The 17,802-nt window shown below is 39.8% G+C and overlaps 1 protein-coding gene across 1 annotated transcript; it reads left to right on the top strand.

Annotated features, from left to right (window-relative positions):
- Window positions 1–404: 404 nt before the first annotated feature.
- ARMCX1 (armadillo repeat containing X-linked 1) lies at window positions 405–4,595 on the top strand. Its single transcript, XM_066357200.1, has 4 exons — window positions 405–528; window positions 1,382–1,536; window positions 2,326–2,443; window positions 2,687–4,595. Exon 4 carries the CDS (start codon window positions 2,832–2,834, stop codon window positions 4,200–4,202), a length of 1,371 nt encoding a protein of 456 aa, XP_066213297.1. The 5' UTR covers window positions 405–528; window positions 1,382–1,536; window positions 2,326–2,443; window positions 2,687–2,831; the 3' UTR covers window positions 4,203–4,595.
- The last annotated feature ends 13,207 nt before the right edge of the window (window positions 4,596–17,802 follow it).

The following is a 17,802-nucleotide window of genomic DNA, read 5'->3' as shown; positions in this document are numbered from 1 at the left end:
TAAAAAAACGAACAGTAAAGTTTAAGGAAATAAGACACGCCCACTACCCATTTCCTTTTCTGAGATTTTTCTTCCATTTTGTATAGGAGTGCGGGAGAAATGCTGGACCTTCCTGGCTGGGGATGAGTAGTGAAGGGAGGGTTGGTTAGGCAGGGTCAAAGGAAAACAATATTCCTCAAAGAGGAAAAAAAGACCGCTGCATAAGGGAGCAGATGCAGTCTCTCCCTGTTAACTAAAGAAAGGCAAATTCCAACCGCAAGGAGAAGCTATCCCGGGTTTCTGGGATTGGCAGAAGAAAATGAGTGGCAGGACTTGATGTGGCCAGGGAAGGAAAGGGGTGGGCACCTCCTGCCGCACTGCTGGTGGGAGTGGTAATTGGGGTCTTGAGCTCACGGGTGACGTGACTCTCACGTGAGCAGAAGCCAACGTCTGCAGACGTCCTTCTAATCTTGGTCTTCCTCTGGTCCGGTTGCCATCCGCCTATTGCCCCAATGGCGGGCGGGCCTGTGGCCAAGGAAGGAGGAGGAGGTAACTGCCCCGATCCCAGCAAGTCTGTGTGGCTGGGCGCTGCCTGGGGGATCCCTGCGGTGCGGGTTGAGGAGGGTGGAGACCGAAAAGGGACAAGGTCTGCTTTCTCAACACCCTTGCACTGTCTCCTGCCGTTCCAAGAAGGAAAATGGTGGGTGTTGGGTGCTGTACTACAGGGAAGACCTCAGAGTAGGAAGGTAGAAAGAAACCTTTGGCGTCCAGAGCCTTGAGTCGGGAAGAGGAGTTTATTAGGATTTATGTTTTATATCCTGGGCCATCTACCAATCCAGGATCTTGGGGCTGTGCGTCTGTCTGACCATCTGTCATTCCGCATGTCTCTCAATAAGGCGCTGAACCACTCTGAACAAAGGAACAAAGAGTCTGCTCTGAATCTCCGCATGTCAGCATAAAGGGGGGGATTACCCGTGGCCCACGAGAAGGGCAGGGATGGCTAAGGTCCTTGTCTTCACTTAAGCCCATTATATCTCCCTGTTATTTTATGTAGGAAAAAGGTTGTGACAGAGCCCACCAGAAAAATGGTTGTCTTTGGGAGGGTGGTGTAAATGCGTCGGGAGGGGAATTAAAGAGATCTCTTCGTGTTTCTTTCCGCCCGTTTTCCATACTTCCTCCACCCATCTACCCCCGTCCCACGCGCCTCTCCTCTTCTCAGTTGTTCCAAAGAGGTGTGGTTTTTGCTGGGAAAATGGCCGTTCGTCCGCCGGGGGCGGAGAGGTGGACTGGGGGAGGGCGTGAATGGATGGACGCTGTGCGAGAAGAGGGCTGCTGTCCGCGTGGTCCTGAGAAGTGGGGGGTAGGACAAGAAAACTAAAGATAAAATCCATTTGACTACCAGGACCTTGAATTCGGAAAGCTGGTATTGAGATTCTCTGAAGTGCTGTTCTGTCCGCGCATCCATCCGTCTCTGTCCAGTCGCCAGTCTGTGTCTGTGGATCTTGCGCCTGAAGGCCAGTCCGACCCAAGAGCAAGAAGAACATTGTCCAGAAACAAGTGGGTCAGAATGAGGTTTTTGGCACTGTTTGGGGGCCCCTGGAATGGAGAATGGTGGAGACTGCAAGCTCGAGTGGGTCCGTGGACCCACTCTGCATCCCTCTCCTTCCCTCCTCTCTACACCATTTCAGAGCTTGCAAAAGAGAGCTCTCTGCTAGTTCAAGAAAGGAAAAGAACAGGCTGAGAAGGGGAGGGTGTCACAAGAGTGTTGGGGTGGGGGTAGGGAACCTTTCTCCAAATTACTACTTTGGATACAGTCCTTGGTATCGGTCCATTTATCACGGATTCAGTCCCAGTTGTCAGCCCTTGGGTTTGGTGGAGGCGGAAACCGAGAGGAGGGATGAAGGAAATTCCTCGGCAGCAGTGCAAGTTGATACAATGGGTCGGGGAGGAGTGTCCCGGTACCTCTGAGGCGGTAGGGTTGGTAAACGGAAGGATAAAATTTCAAACCATTGTGTATTTTACCCGTCTGACTTCTAGAAACCCTTCCTCCACCACCGAGGATTTCGTTACAGAGAAGAGGGTGTGGCACCACCTTCGCAGAAAGTGATTTTCGGGGGGGTGGCGGTGAGGTGGAGGATTGCAGGAGATCTAAAGAGGAGGGGGAGGGAGCTAATGAATTTCAAAGCCGCAGCACTGTGAGGAGAGAAGTATACTGTAGGTGGGAAATACTGGTCTCCGAGAACGAGGATGAGGGCCAGGGATTGGGGAGAGAGATCTGTGTGCAGTCCCGGGTCACCTCATCTGTCCTCTGAGCTCTCAGCAATTCCCTTCCCATTTGTATGCAAGTTTGCAGAACACAGTGCACTTCTAGACAAGAAAGATAACGAAGAAACTGTCTGGCTGGACCTGTGAAGGTACAAGTGAGGGTACCACTGCCCCAAGGACATCTGGAGGGGCAAAGGAGGTAGGGAACTGATTAGATACTTTATATTGAACAAACTGGGATGAAGTGGTTGAACATGAGGCTGGAGAATCTGGAGGTGGGAAAATTTTTCAAAATTTACTTCCTCATGGGGAAAAAGGATCAGTGATCTAGCCCTGAGTCCCTGGCAAGTCCCTGTCCCTTTGTTGGCCCTTAGTTTAGCCTGTATGCATACAAAGACACAAAGGAGCAGACTGAAGCCTCAAATATTTCCTTCTTTCCTAGGTGCTGCTGTATCTGCATCTGCTGCACAGACTGCCAGCTCTAGCTAAAGAAGCCACACCGATTTAGGAGTACTTGGAGCCATAGCAAGCCCGCTGTGCGGGTTAAGATATCAGCTCACAGATTTCCCTCTGACATTCGCCACAGGATGGGTCGTACTCGGGAAGCTGGCTGTGTGGCTGCTGGTGTGGTGATTGGAGCTGGCGCTTGCTACTGCGTATATAGATTGACTTGGGGGAGAGATGACAGCGAGAAAGTCTGGGACTACGACGATGACAACGAAGATGAGGAATCGAGTGATATTACAGAGATTGAGGTGGAGACTGAGAAAAGAGCTAATACTGGGGTAGAGGCCAGAGCTAGACTTCAGGGTGACTCAAAGGCCAAGGCTGAGGTGGATGTGGAACTCAAGAGTGGCCCAGTGGGAAAGGAGGAAGCTCACCCAGGGGCTCAGAGAGATGGTGGCCTAGAGGCCAAAGCCAAGGCACTTTTCAGCACCCTGAAGGAACAGGCAAGTGCAAAGGCAGGCAAAGGGACTAGGTTGGGTATCATCTCTGGGACCAGGACACTTGCATCGAGTTTACCCTGCCCAGGAGGCAGGGGTGGAAGTTGCCACCCCACCAGGAGTGGGACTAGGTCTGGGAACAGGGTAAGTGGAAAGTCCAAGGGAAGGGCTCGAACTAAGAGCACTAGGACTCCAGCTACAGCATGGCCTGTTCGCAGGGGCAAGTTCAACTTTCCTTATAAAATTGACGATATTCTAGGTGCTACAGACCTTCAAAAGGTCCTTAACATCCTGGAAAGAACAAATGATCCTTTTATTCAAGAAGTAGCCTTGGTCACTCTCGGTAACAATGCAGCATACTCATTTAACCAAAATGCCATTCGTGAATTGGGTGGTCTCCCAATTATTGCAAAAATGATAAAAACGAAAGACCCTATTATTAGAGAAAAGGCTTACAACGCCCTTAATAACTTGAGTGTGAATGCTGAAAATCAGGGCAAGATTAAGGCATATATCAGTCAAGTGTGTGATGACACCATGATTTGTCGCTTGGACTCAGCTGTGCAGATGGCTGGACTAAGACTGTTAACCAACATGACTGTAACTAATCATTATCAACACTTACTTTCCTATTCTTTTCCAGACTTTTTTGCTTTATTATTCCTGGGAAATTACTTCACCAAGATTCAGATTATGAAACTAATTATAAATTTTACTGAAAATCCAGCCATGACACAAGAGCTGGTCAGTTGTAAAGTACCATCAGAATTGATTTCCCTCTTTAATAAAGAATGGGACAGAGAGATTCTTCTCAATATTTTAACCCTGTTTGAGAATATAAATGACAACATAAAAAATGAAGGGCTTGCATACTCAAGAAAAGAGTTCAGCAGAAGTTCACTTTTCTTCTTATTCAAAGAATCTGGGGTATGTGTTAAGAAAATCAAAGCATTAGCAAGTCACAGTGATCTGGTGGTGAAAGTAAAAGTTCTAAAAGTATTGACCAAACTTTAATTGGGGCTCTGTCCCAAACAATATTGAGATTTTTTTTTTTTAGTTTGCACTTGGGAACAATACATTTTATAAATTCTTTAATTTTCACTGTTCTTTAATTTATATGGCGAACAGATACTTTCAGCTGCTATTTTGTAATAATGAGTATCACCAATCAACGGTGATGATGGTTATGATTGTTGGTTTTAGGATGGACCATTTAAAAAATGCCAAACGAATACAAGAGCTTGTAAAAAGAAAGCACTTATTGATCCTATCTTGCTACCTATATTGAGATATTTTTACTCCTTACCTAAAATGACAGCAAAATATTCATGAATAACCTACACTTTTATATTGGTTTACATATGTTAATCTTAGACTTGTGTTTCATCAATAAAGTCGTGTGTTTTAACTAGCAAAAAAAAAAAAGAAATGTATCATGTTCTTGAGTTTATAAAATATCTGAGAAGGTAATATGTATAGAAACAAAGAATAACAAAACCAAGAGCCACTGATCATAGCTAGCTGCTTCTTATTAATGCATAGAGGTGGCAAAAAGATCTGAGGGCAAAAATGCACAGAGGAAGTTTACAGAAGAGGGGATGCTTTAGTAAGCTGGGCTTGAAAGATAAGATAGAAACAGGGCAGAAGGGCATTGAAGGGAGGAGGAGTGGTGGGAAGAAAGCATGGAGTTGGGAACCCTGCCCCAGAGAGGAAGCTGGCTTGCCTAAGTGCAGAGTGTGAGGAAGGGAGTGATGAGAAATACAGTTCAGCAGTTAGGGTGAGTCTCGTTGGTGGGGGTCCCTGATTGCTAAACTGAGGTGTCTGCATATTACTCCATCCAACCCTGGGAGACACCAGAGTCTTTCATGATCACGGGAAGGGCAGGATGAAAGGAAAACAATGTGGCTGATTTGCGTGAAGGATGTATGTGAGCTGGGGAGGGGACAGAAGGGGCCGCTGAAGATTGGTACACCAGTTAGGGAGTTAGCACCATAGTCTAAGTACAAGATAATTAAGGTGTGAAATGTCACTGCTGGTCATGGGGATGGTAAAGGGATGAAGGAAGTGAGAGACCCCTGGACGAAGCTGTGCTGGGACCTATTCTGGGGTCCTTAAGGGAGGGACAATTTTATTTTAGAGTCCTGGGGACATTTGAGAGGAAAACATCTTCTTTCTTGGCCAGTCTTGTACCTATATAAGTGAATATGTTAGTTACTATTTACTTTTTAAAAAAAATTTATTTTTTTATTTTAGAGAGAAGAGGGAGAGAAAAGGGGGTGGGAGGGGCAGGAAGCATCAACTAGTAGTAGCTGCTTCACATATGTGCCTTGGGGAAAGCTTGGGGTTTCAAACCAGCAACTTCAGCACTTCAGGTCGATGCTCTATCCACTGCGCCACCACCTAGTCAGTCAGTTGGTTACTATTTTGAAGTAAGAAAATATAATAGAAGAAAGAACAATTTCTAGTGCTTCTATCAGATTTCTTTTATCAAGTTGTTTGAGGCAGGGCCTTTGTGGAATCATCGAGGGAGCTGTTGGCATCCATACCAGAGAAGATCCACCCCTCTTCCAACCCAGAGTGTGGTGAAAGGGTGTCGGGGGCGCTCTCAGTGTGCTGGTGGGAGCATACATGCATTGGGTCAAGGCCCGTTTGGACATGTATTTCAAAAGCTTTCAAGATGTACATGTTTTTTTGACCCAGAAATTCCACTGGTAGAAATTTATCCTTATAAAATTACAAGATGCAATATGTTTTGATATGCAAATAATAATAAGCATGAACAACAAAACCAAGGTATGTAACACTTTTTTTTTTTGTTGTTTGTATTTTTTGGATTTTTCTGAAGCTGGAAACGGGGAGAGACAGTCAGACAGACTCCCGCATGCGCCCGACCGGGATCCACCCGGCAGACCCACCAGGGGCAACGCTCTGCCCACCAGGGGGCGATGCTCTGCCCCTCTGGGGCGTCGCTCTGTTGCGACCAGAGCCACTCTAGCGCCTGGGGCAGCGGCCAAGTAGCCATCCCCAGTGCCCGGGCCATCTTTGCTCCAGTGGAGCCTTGGCTGCGGGAGAGGAAGAGAGAGACAGAGAGGAAGGAGGGGGGGGTGGAGAAGCAAATGGACGCTTCTCCTATGTGCCCTGGCCGAGAATCGAACCCGGGTCCCCCGCACGCCAGGCCGATGCTCCACCGCTGAGCCAACCGGTCAGGGCCTGTAACACTTTCTTTATCTGCCCACTGCCCAATTGACTTCAAGAAAGACGTTGGCAAAACTTTGCAGAAGGACAGGAAAACACACTTGTAAACTCTCACCCACTTTACCAGGTAGACCAGGCATACCAGCAGCCCTACAGAAATGAAGTTTCCATAACCTCTTCCATGATGGCTCCACATCAGATACTGTTGCAGACCTGGCCTGGGCTCTCTGCAGGCCTCCTAGGGCATGGCTGATCTGAAGGTATGCCAATCACCTTCTAGAATTTTCTACTGTGTGGAGACCTTTAGAATAGAGTAACTTCTTTACACAATCTTCTGATTACCAGGCTTGGAATAAAATATTCTTTCTAATATCATAAAAAATGTGTCCTTAGGAAATAATTAAATACTTGGTTTGAATAAGTGTGAAGTATGAAAAACTGAATGAGCCAAATGTCTCCGAATAGTTACTTACTTAAACAAATTAGCATGTGTCTACCCTTTGATACATCATGCAGCTCCTGAAATCATGGTTGAACATTTACTTGGAAAAAATTTTAGTGTATAGTCTTAAGTGGAGAAACCAGTTAATGACTGTATATTATATACATGGTATATTCCATTTTAGGAAATATAAAACATTTACATGTATTAAAACTTTTGAAAGCTTTATATATCAAAATAAGAATGGTTGTGAATAATAAGATAATGCATGAATTTAATACTCTAATCTTTTTCTCATCTATGTTTTCTCATCTGTAATACATGTTGATTTGTGTGTGTGTGTAATTGTTGAGAAAGAAAAATGTTTAATGCAGTCTAGGTTGGAAATAAAATTATGAAGATGATATAGAATGGGAGAATGTTAGGATTTATGTAGATTTGCTTGGAATACATACTGAGTAAAAAAAATTTTAGACTAAAAAGGGTGATGTGTTAAAATGATAGATAAGTTGTCAATATGTGGATAATGAGTCCTTATCTGATAAAACGAGGCAGTGTATATAAGTATTAAAATATGCTGGAGCATAGCAGTTAATAAATAAAAGTGAACAACCTTAATTAGCTAAAAGACAGGGTGGGTAATTTTTTATTTCCCTTTTTCTAAGGAGTCATTTTATCATACACTAGAGGAATTTTCCTTAGCTTTATTGAGATATAGTTGACATATAGCAGTGTAAGTTTAAGGTATGCAAACTCTTAATTTGATACATTTCTATATTGCAAAATGATTACTGACATAGCATTAGCTACCATCTCCACCCTGTCACATAATTACAATTTCTTTTTTTTAATTTAGACAATTAATTTTAACGGGGTGACATTGATCAATTAGAGTACATAGATTCAGAGAAAACATCTCCAGATCATTTTGACATTTGATTATGTTGTATACCCATCACCCAAAGTCAAATCATCCTCCGTCACCTTCTATTTGGTTTTCTTTATGTCCCTCCCTTCCTCCCACCTCCTCCCTCTACTCCCTGCCCCTCCCCCTGGTAACCACTGCACTCTTATACATATCCATGAGTCTCAATTTTGTGTCCCACCTATGTATGGAATCATACAGTTCTTAGTTTTTTCTCATTTACTTATTTCACTCAGTATAATGTTATCAAGGTCCATCCATGTTGTTGTAAATGATCCGATGTCATTATTTCTTATGGCTGAGTAGTAGTCCATACATACATATATACAATTTCTTTTTTTAAAATATTTTTTATTGATTTTACAGGGGATAGGGGAGTGCTGATAAGTAGTTGCTTCACTCTAGTTGTTCACTGGTTGCTTGTCATATGTGCCTTGACCTGGCAAGCCCAAGTTTTGAATCATTCTGATTGCTGTTTCTTTGAGTTTGGCTTTTTTATTCAATAGATTCCACATATGAATGGCACCATACAGTATTTATCTTTCTCTGTCTGACTTATTTCACTTAGCATAATGCCCTCAAATTTCATGCAAGTTGTCACAAACAGCAGATTTCCTTTTTCTCATGGATGAATAACGTTCAGTTGTATACACACACACACACACACCACATCTTATTTATTCACTCATTCATTGATGAACACTTAGGATGTTTCCATATCTTGGTTATTGTGTGTAATGCTGCACCAAACATGAAATATGGGAATGCAGATATCTCTTTGAGATCCTGACTTCATTTCCTTTAGATATCTACATAGATATAGGATTGCTGGGTCTTCTGGTAGTTCTATTTTTTAATTTTTTGAGGAATCTCAATACTGTTTTCCATAATGGCTATACCAATTTAAATTCCAAACAACAGTGCACAAGAATTCCCTTTTCTCCTCCATACCTCTGCCAATACTGCTCTCTCTTTCTCTCTCTCTCTCTCTCTCTCTCTCTCTCTCTCTCTCTCTCACAGAGACAGAGAGAGAGATAGACAGACAGAGAGGGACAGATAGGAACAGACAGACAGGAAGCGAGAGAGATGAGAAGCATCAATTCTTTGTTGAGGCATCTTAGTTGTTTTTTGATTGCTTTCTCATATGTGCCTTGACCAGAGGGCTACAGCAGAGCAAGTGACCACTTGCTCAAGCCAGTGACCTCGTGCTCAAGCCGGATGATCCTGCACTCAAGCCGGCAACCCCGAGTTTCAAACCTGGGTCCTCAGCATCCCAGTCCGATGCTCTATCCACTGCATCACTGCCTGTCAGGCATCTCTTGTCTTTTTGATGATACCCACTATAACAGGTGTGAGGTGATATTTCAATGAAATTTTGATTTGCACTTCCCTGGTGGTTAGTAATGTTGACCACCTTTTTGTGTACCTGTTGACCTCATGGAACTTAATAAATAAACTGTTGAAATAAATCTTCTGAGAAATAGGGTCTTTGGTTTTTTCTAAGGACTGTAAATGCTTCTTCAATACACTCTCATCAATTTTTACAACATTCCTGATGCTACTGTGGTTTAGACATGAAGCCAAACTATGTTTATTGAAGTAGGATTGGTAGAATTCTAGAAATACACATACATGTTTTTGAGTTTCACAACAATGTTTTTGTAAATGTTTTTTTAAGTGTTCTGTTTTTATTAATGAAATTCATTATAAATACATTCTGTGTAATTTTGTGTTTGTTAAGTATTTTCATGAATTAAGTAATACTACTGTATTCATTGATCACAAGATAAAATTGTTTCCTCCCACAGTTTAGTATCTTTAAAATTGACTCTTACAGTTGACAGTACCTCAGGATTGTGTCATAGTTTAATTGGAAGTATTTTTTTTCTTTCTCAGTAGTATATAAAATGATATTGCTAATAATCAAAGGCATTTTAGTTTAATGAAATTCTGTTTATAGTCAATAAGAAAAATGTAAAGATGTGCTTAATACATAAAGGATGAGTTTGCTTCATAATAAGTACATCATTTTGTACTGATAGAGGTTTTGCAGTCATCTGAGTTAAGAAACTGGTAAAAAGTAGAGGAGAGTCATCAGTAGGTATTAATTTCTGTAGATTGTGATTTAGAGCCACAAAAGCAGCACTATCAATCTCATTGAATTAACATTAATTTAAATTTATTTAGTGTTGTAGCTTGATTTATTTTTAATATGTGAATGTTTTTGTTTTATACTTTGCATGGGAGTGAAGGATGGCAGAATCTGCCACCCCAAAATATGCTACTTTGGCATCGGGTTCTTTGTAGCTAAAAAATACTTGAAAGAGGGCAGGTACAAGAAGGGTGTTCTGACTTTCCTTTTCTTCCTGAAGGCAAGAGATAAAAATACCATTTGAAAGATGTCCTTCCTATATGAGCAGAAAAGGAACATTATCACCAAAGATGAAGAATTGAGGCCAAGAGAATTCTGTACAAACAGATCTTGTTCAAATAACTTTTATCTTTCTTTAGTCTTCTCAATTTTAGTTACTTTTATACATTTGCCTCTCTTCATTCAACCTAATATATTAGCATGTAAATTTTGCTATTTTTTATCTTTATTTCCTTATAAAGGCTCCTAAGTCATGTAAAACTTATGTGAAAAATTTTGCATACTTTTTTCTTGTTAATCCATCTTTTCTTATAGAGTCCCAACCTAGAACCCACGCGTTTCGAGAAAAGATTTTTTCCTCTCCTACGAGAGCTATAAGACATTTAAGCCTAGTTTTGCATATGTAAATTATGAGTCAGCAATTCAAGTATTCATAATATCATCTGATTTAAACAGTGCATTCAAGTATTTTCTTTTTTTTTTTTTTCTGTATTTTTCTGAAGCCGGAAATGGGGAGAGACAAACTCCCGCATGCGCCTGACCGGGATCCACCCGGCACGCCCACCAGGGGGCGTCGCTCTGCAGCGAGCAGAGCCACTCTAGCGCCAGGGGCAGAGGCGGAGGAGCCATCCCCAGCGCCCAGGCCATCTTTGCTCCAATGGAGCCTCGGCTGGGCTGCGGGAGGGGAAGAGAGAGACAGAGAGGAGGGAGAGGGGGAGGGGTGGAGAAGCAGATGGGCGCTTCTCCGGTGTGCCCTGGCGGGGAATCGAACCCGGGACTTCTGCACGCCAGGCCAATGCTCTACCACTGAGCCAACCGGCTAGGGCCACATTCAAGTATTTTAAAATCTGCTGCCTAACCTTGTTAAGTTACTCATTATTATCTGAACCTTGCAACCAAAGAAAGAAAATTGGTGTCCTAAAAATACAAATCATACTATTAGATTTTGAAGACATGAGCAGTACTAATCAAGCCATCTTTGCCAGCACTGAAAGATAAAGTGACAAAAATCTTGCCTGACAAAGTAGGTAAGGTACAGATATAATTTTAAAAAGTTTTGAGCACAAATAGAGTAAATAATATAAGAATAAAATAAAATATGTGTAAGAAGAACATTGGGATTGAAACAATTGTTTGACTTCTCATTTCAGGCATCAACTGATTATTTCATTGTCGTAGTTCTGAATTCTATTTATTAATATATTTAGAATTTTTCTATTACATTCTTTGGTGGACTGTACCTATAATTTTATTTTTATATCATCAAGTTTTGATATTAAGATTGTATTGTTTAATTTTTACTTACATAATGGTGTCTTGATAAAGAGAAATTTATCAGTGTTTTTCTTCATTTTATTTTATTCTTTAAAAAATGTTTTCCTATGTTATAAGGTCATGATGACTATCTACATTATCTTCTAAAATTTTTACTGTTTTGCCTTTCCCATTTAGATTTATAATTCACCTGGAATTTATTTTTGTATGTGGTGTAAAATAAATGTCAAGATCCCATTTTCCCCAATATGAATATCCAGTGTACTCAACAACAATTTGAGAAGACCATTCTTTTCCCACTACACTACAGTGTCACCTTTGTGATAAATTGTTGCTATATGTACGGATCTATCTCTGAAAATACCATCCTGTCCACTATTTGTTTATTCTTGTACCAGTGTCCTTGGGCACTGTCATAATTGCTGTAGTTTTTAAAATATATCTTAAGATTTGGTAGTATAAATCCTATTTATCATTCTTTTTCATCATTGTCATAGTTATTCTTGGACCTTTGCATTTTCATATAGATTTTTAAAAAAAGTTTTACCAATTACACACTTACACACATATACACACACACAAACACACACACACACACACACACACATACATGCACACCCCATCTATTTAGATTTTGATTGGGATTGCCCTGAATCTATAGACCAATTTGGAGACAATTAAGATATTTACAATATTGATATTTCCAATCTATTAACATGACAAGTCACTGGATTGATTTAAGTCTTAACTTCTTTCAATAATGTCTGAATTTTCATCTTTAAACTTGCACATATTTATTAAAATTATTCTTAAGATTTGGTGGATTTTCAATGCTATTCTAAGTTGCTTGTTTTTTAATTTTTGTGTGTGGATGTGAAACAGAGAGAGAGAGAGGGACAGACAGGAACAGACAGGCAGGGAGAGAGAGAGGTGAAAAGCATCACCTAGTAGTTGCTGCACTTTAGTTTTTATTGATTGCTTTCTCATACGTGCCTTGACAGGGAGTAGAGGCTATAGCAGAGCGAGTGACCCCTTGCCAGTGACTTTGGGCTCAAGTCAGCAACCCTCGGCTCAAGTCAGTGATTGTGGACTTCAAGCCAGCGACCATGGGTGGGGTCATGTCTATGATCCCATGCTAAAGCTGGTGACCCCATACTTAAGCCGGATAAGTCTGCCCTCAAACCAGTGACCTTGGCATTTCAAACCTGGGTCCTCAGCATCCCAGGTTGATGCTCAATCCACTGTGCCACACCGCCTTGTCAGGTGGTTTTTAAATTTTTAATTTCTAATTGTTTACTGATATATAAGAATAGAGCTGGTTTTTAAAAATATCAATGACTTTGTAATGAATGATATTTATTAATTTTTATAGTTTATCATTCTGTAGGATTTTATACATATACGATCATTTTGTGTGTGAATTATGATTATCTTTTTTTCTTTTCAATTCTGTGGCTTTTATTTCTTTTATCTTTTTCTTATTGCACTGTCTAGCTTCCCTAATATGGTGATGAATAAAACTGGTGACTCTTTTCTTGTTACTGATCTCAGGTGGAAAGCTCCCAGTGTTTCAACATTAACTATGACTTTGCTTCCTTGTTTGTTTTTGTAGACAATGTTTATCAAATTGTGAAATCTTTCATTTACTCTTGGGTTGCTAAAAGTTTTAAATCATTTATAGAGGTTGAATTTTATCAAATGCCTATGCTGCATCAATTAAGATGATTACATATTCTTTTTTCACCCTCTATTACATTAATGCGGCAAATTATGCTGATTTTTTTTTTTTTTTTTTTTTTTTTTGCTTCTTGGTGTTTTAAGGTATTTTTTTTTTTTGTATTTTTCTGAAGCTGGAAACGGGGAGAGACAGTCAGACAGACTCCCACATGCGCCCGACTGGGATCCACCCGGCACGCTCACCAGGGGCGACGCTCTGCCCACCAGAGGGCAATGCTCTGCCCCTCCGGGGCGTCGCTCTGCCTTGACCAGAGCCATTCCAGCGCCTGGGGCAGAGGCCAAGGAGCCATCCCCAGCGCCTGGGCCATCTTTGCTCCAATGGAGCCTTGGCTGCGGGAGGGGAAGAGAGAGACAGAGAGGAAGGGGGGGTGGTGGAGAAGCAAATGGGCGCTTCTCCTGTGTGCCCTGGCCGGGAATCGAACCCGGGTCCCCCGCATGCCAGGCCGACGCTCTACCGCTGAGCCAACCAGCCAGGGCAAGGTATTTTTATTTACAAAATGAGATGATGCAAAACAAAGAGATGTACAGTTACAAACATCAGATCATTTCATTTTCATGAAAAAGTATATTAATATATTACAGGAAATTCTATATAATAAACATTAGAAATTGATACAATAAACATTTGCCACTATTTTCTATGCTAATATTACTGTAATTTAAAGCTTAAATACTGGTTTTAAGTATCCTCTATAAAATAAATACTTTATTAAATATTGAAAAATCATTTTTATAAACAAGATTAGTACATTAAAAATAGGCTCAGCATGTCCTTTCACCAATGTCCACTATAATCAAATGCTTATTTGTCCCTAAAAGCTGAATTATTCAGTTAATGTTAAAATTTTTAAGTAATTATCACAAGTTAAAGTAGCTATAAAAATACAGCATTTCAATATTATTTATTGTTATGAACAACACCCCTCTAAGGTAGAGGAGAATAAGTATAATGATATTGTATGGACTTGCAGCTCTGTGACCTTAGTTTTAAGTGGAGAGCACAAGCTCTCCTGAAAGTTGGAAGTCAAGGAGCAAACCAGAAAGACTTACAGAAGGCTCATTTCAGAGGCTGTGGATAGTTGTGGGTTTTTTTGTTGTTGTTTCGTTTTGGTGTTTTTGCTCTTCTGCAGCTTGAAGATGTATCAATACATAAAGGATGACATGGTAGCAGGAAATACGTTGATCCTCCATCTGAACCATTCCATGTCTTTGTAATCTCATGAAGTGTACTAAATTAGAGATGTGAAACTCAAGATCTTGACTGATTAATTCTAGAACTACATCTATGCATATCAGTGTCCCTGAATGTCCAATGCCAGCACTGCAGTGTATGATGATTGGGTCTGATTTTGAATGTGTCTCATGTAAGGGATAAAAGTGAACAAGTCGTCTGGCTGAGAAGGTGTATCATTGTCTGGCCAGACAGTGAAATTCAGAAATGATAAATATGTCACACCTCTCTTGTCTGAATTATCTTCTAGGATCATTAATTGCTATTGCTACAAAGCCCTTCATATGCTGCCTTCTTACAAAAGTTAACTGAAGCCTTTCACTGACCACTGTCATTTCGCCTAGGATATTAGGCCAATAACACGGGCATTTGATTTTTTCCTCTTCCTCTTCTCGGGTCATTATGGCAATCACTGAGGATTTTTGTTCCCAAATCATCTGCTAGAAATCACCTACAGTTGTAGAGAGGGGTCCTTGGTAGGCAATATAAATGAACTCTTCTTTCCCTACTTTTTTGGTCCTTGGTAGGCAATATAAATGAACTCTTCTTTCCCTACTTTTTTTCTTTAATTGTTTTAATTTTTTCTATAGTTTTTAATTTATTGTGTTGACATGGTTTCAAGTGTCCCATTCAATATAGCGCCATCTACCCACTGCATCATGCTCCCCTGCCCCATAAAATGTTTCCTTCCACTCCCATTTCTCTCCCTTTGCCCACTTCCCCCCACCTCCACTCCTCCTTTCCTCTGGCTATTGATACCCTATTGTCTGTATGTTATGTATATATAATTTCACTAATCCCTTTACTTTCTTTGATCCCTTCTCCTCTTCTCCCTTTCCCCTGACAGTTGTCTATCCATTCCCTGTGATTTTGCCTCTGTTTCTATTTTGTTCCTCAGTTTATTGTAGATTCCACATGTAAGTGAGATCATATTGTTTGTTTTACTCTGCCTGGTTTATTTCACTTAGCATAATAACCTCCAGGTCCATCCATGCTGTAGCAAAAGGTAAGATATCCTTCTTTTTTTATGACCGTTTAGTATTCAATTGTGTAAATGTACTACAGCTTTTTTTATCCAGTCATCCACTGATGGACACTTGGGCTGTTTCCAGATCTTGGGTATTTCAAACAATGCTGCAATGAACATGAGGGTGAATATCTTCTTTTGAATTGGTGTTTTTAGATTCTTACCATATATTCCTAGAAGTGTGATAGCTGGGAAATAAGTCAGTACTCTTTTTAATTTTTTGAGAAAATGCCACATTATTTTTCACAGTGGCTGTACCAGTCTGCATTCCCACCAGCAGTGCAGCAGGGTTCCCTTTTCTCCACACCCTCATCGGCACTTGTTGTTTGTTGATTTGTTAATGAAAGCCATCCTGGCAGGAGTAAGGTAATATTTTATTTTGGTTTTAATTTGCATTTCTTTCATCATTAGTGTTGCTGAACATTTTTTCATATGCCTATTGGCCATCTATATGTCCTCTTTGTCTATTCAGGCCCTTTGCCCATTTTTAAATTGGATTATTTACCTTCCTGGTGCTGAGTTATATAAGTTCTTTATAAATTTTGGTTATTAACTTCTTATCAGATGTATCATCAAATATGTTCTCCCATTGAGTGAGTTGTCTTTATTTTGTTAATGGTTTCTTTTGCTGTGTAAAAGCTTTTTAACTTGATATAGTCCCATTTGTTAATTTTGTCCTTTATTTCACTTGCCCGAGAAGATATATCAACAAATATATTGCTATGAGAGATGGCTGAGAGTCTACTGCCTATGTTTTCTTCTAGGATTTATATGATTTTGGGATTTACATGTAAGTCTTTTATCCATTTTCAGTTTATTTTTGTGAATGATATAAATTGGTAGTCTAGTTTCATTTTTTGCATGTACTTGTCCAATTTTCCCAACACCATTTACTTAAGGGACTATCTATACTCCATTGTATACTCTTGCCTCCTTTGTCAAATATTAATTGACCATAAAGGCATGGGATTATTTCCAGATTTTCTGTTCCATTCCGTTGATCTGTATGTCTGTTCTTTTGCCAGTTCCATGCTGTTTTGATTATAATGGCCTTGTAGTATAACTTGATACCAGGAAGTGTGATAACTCCTGCTTTGTTCTTCATTTTCAAGATTGCTGAGGCTATTTGGATTTTATTTTGGTTCCATATAAATTTTTGAAATATTAGTTCTATATCTGTGAAGTATGCCATTGGTATTTCAATAGGAATCATATGGGATCTATAGATTGCTTTGGCTACTATTGACATTTTAATGATGTTAATTCATCCTATCCATGAACACGGTATATGCTTCTAATGGTTTGTATCTTTCTTGACTTTTTTTTTTTTAATGTCTTATGATTTTCTGAATACAAGTCTTTTACCTCCTTAGTTAAATGTATTCCTAGGTACATTATTATTATTATTATTATTATTATTGCTGTTATTGCAAGAGTAAACAGAATTATTTCCTTAATTTCTCTTTCTGACAGTTCATTATTAGTGTATAAAAATACTACTGGTTTCTGAATATTAATTTTATAATCTGACACTTTGCTGAATTCATTTAACAGATCTAGTAGTTTTTTGGCAGAGACTTTAGGGTTTTCTGTATACAGTATCAGCAAATAATGAGTTTTACTTCTTTTCAAATTTGGATGCCTTATTTCTTCTTCTTGTCTGATTTTCTGTGGCTAAAACTTCCAGTACTATGCTGAATAAGAGTGGTGAAAGGAGACACCCCTGTCTTGTTCCTGATCTTAAGGGGATTGCGTTTAATTTTTGCCACTGAGTGTGATGTTGGCTGTGGGTTTGTCACATATGGACTTTATTATATTGAGGTATGTTCATTGTATTTGCACTTTGCTGAGAGTTTTGATCATAAATGGGTGTTGGATTTTATCAAATGCTTTTTCTGCATCTATTGATATGGTCATGTGACTTTTATGCTTCATTTTGTTTATGTGATGAAGCACTTTTATTGAATTGCAAATATTGTACCAGCCTTGCCTCCCCAGAATAAATCCCACTTGATCATGATGCATGATCTTTTTTGTATTTCTGGGTTCTGCTTGCTAATATTTTGTTGAGAATTTTAGCATTTATGTTTATCAGGGATATTGGCCTATAATTTTCTTTGCAGTATGTTAATCTGATTTTGAAATTAAGATAATGCATGTCTCATAAAATGAGTTTGGAAGTCTTCCTTCCTCTTGAATTTTTTGAGATAGTTTGAGAAGGCTAGGTGTTAGTTCTTCTTTGAATCTTTGGTAAAATTTACCTGTGAAACCATCCAGTCCAGGGTTTCTGTTTGCTCGGAGTTTATTGATAACTGTTTCAATTTCATTTGTTGTAATTGGTCTTCTCGGGTTTTCTGATTCTTCCAGATTCAGTTTTGGAAAATTGTATGTTTCTGGGAATTTATCCATTT

Source organism: Saccopteryx leptura, chromosome X (genome assembly GCF_036850995.1).
Source record: "Saccopteryx leptura isolate mSacLep1 chromosome X, mSacLep1_pri_phased_curated, whole genome shotgun sequence".
NCBI lineage: Eukaryota > Metazoa > Chordata > Mammalia > Chiroptera > Emballonuridae > Saccopteryx > Saccopteryx leptura.
This window is presented reverse-complemented; position numbering and strand designations above follow the sequence as displayed.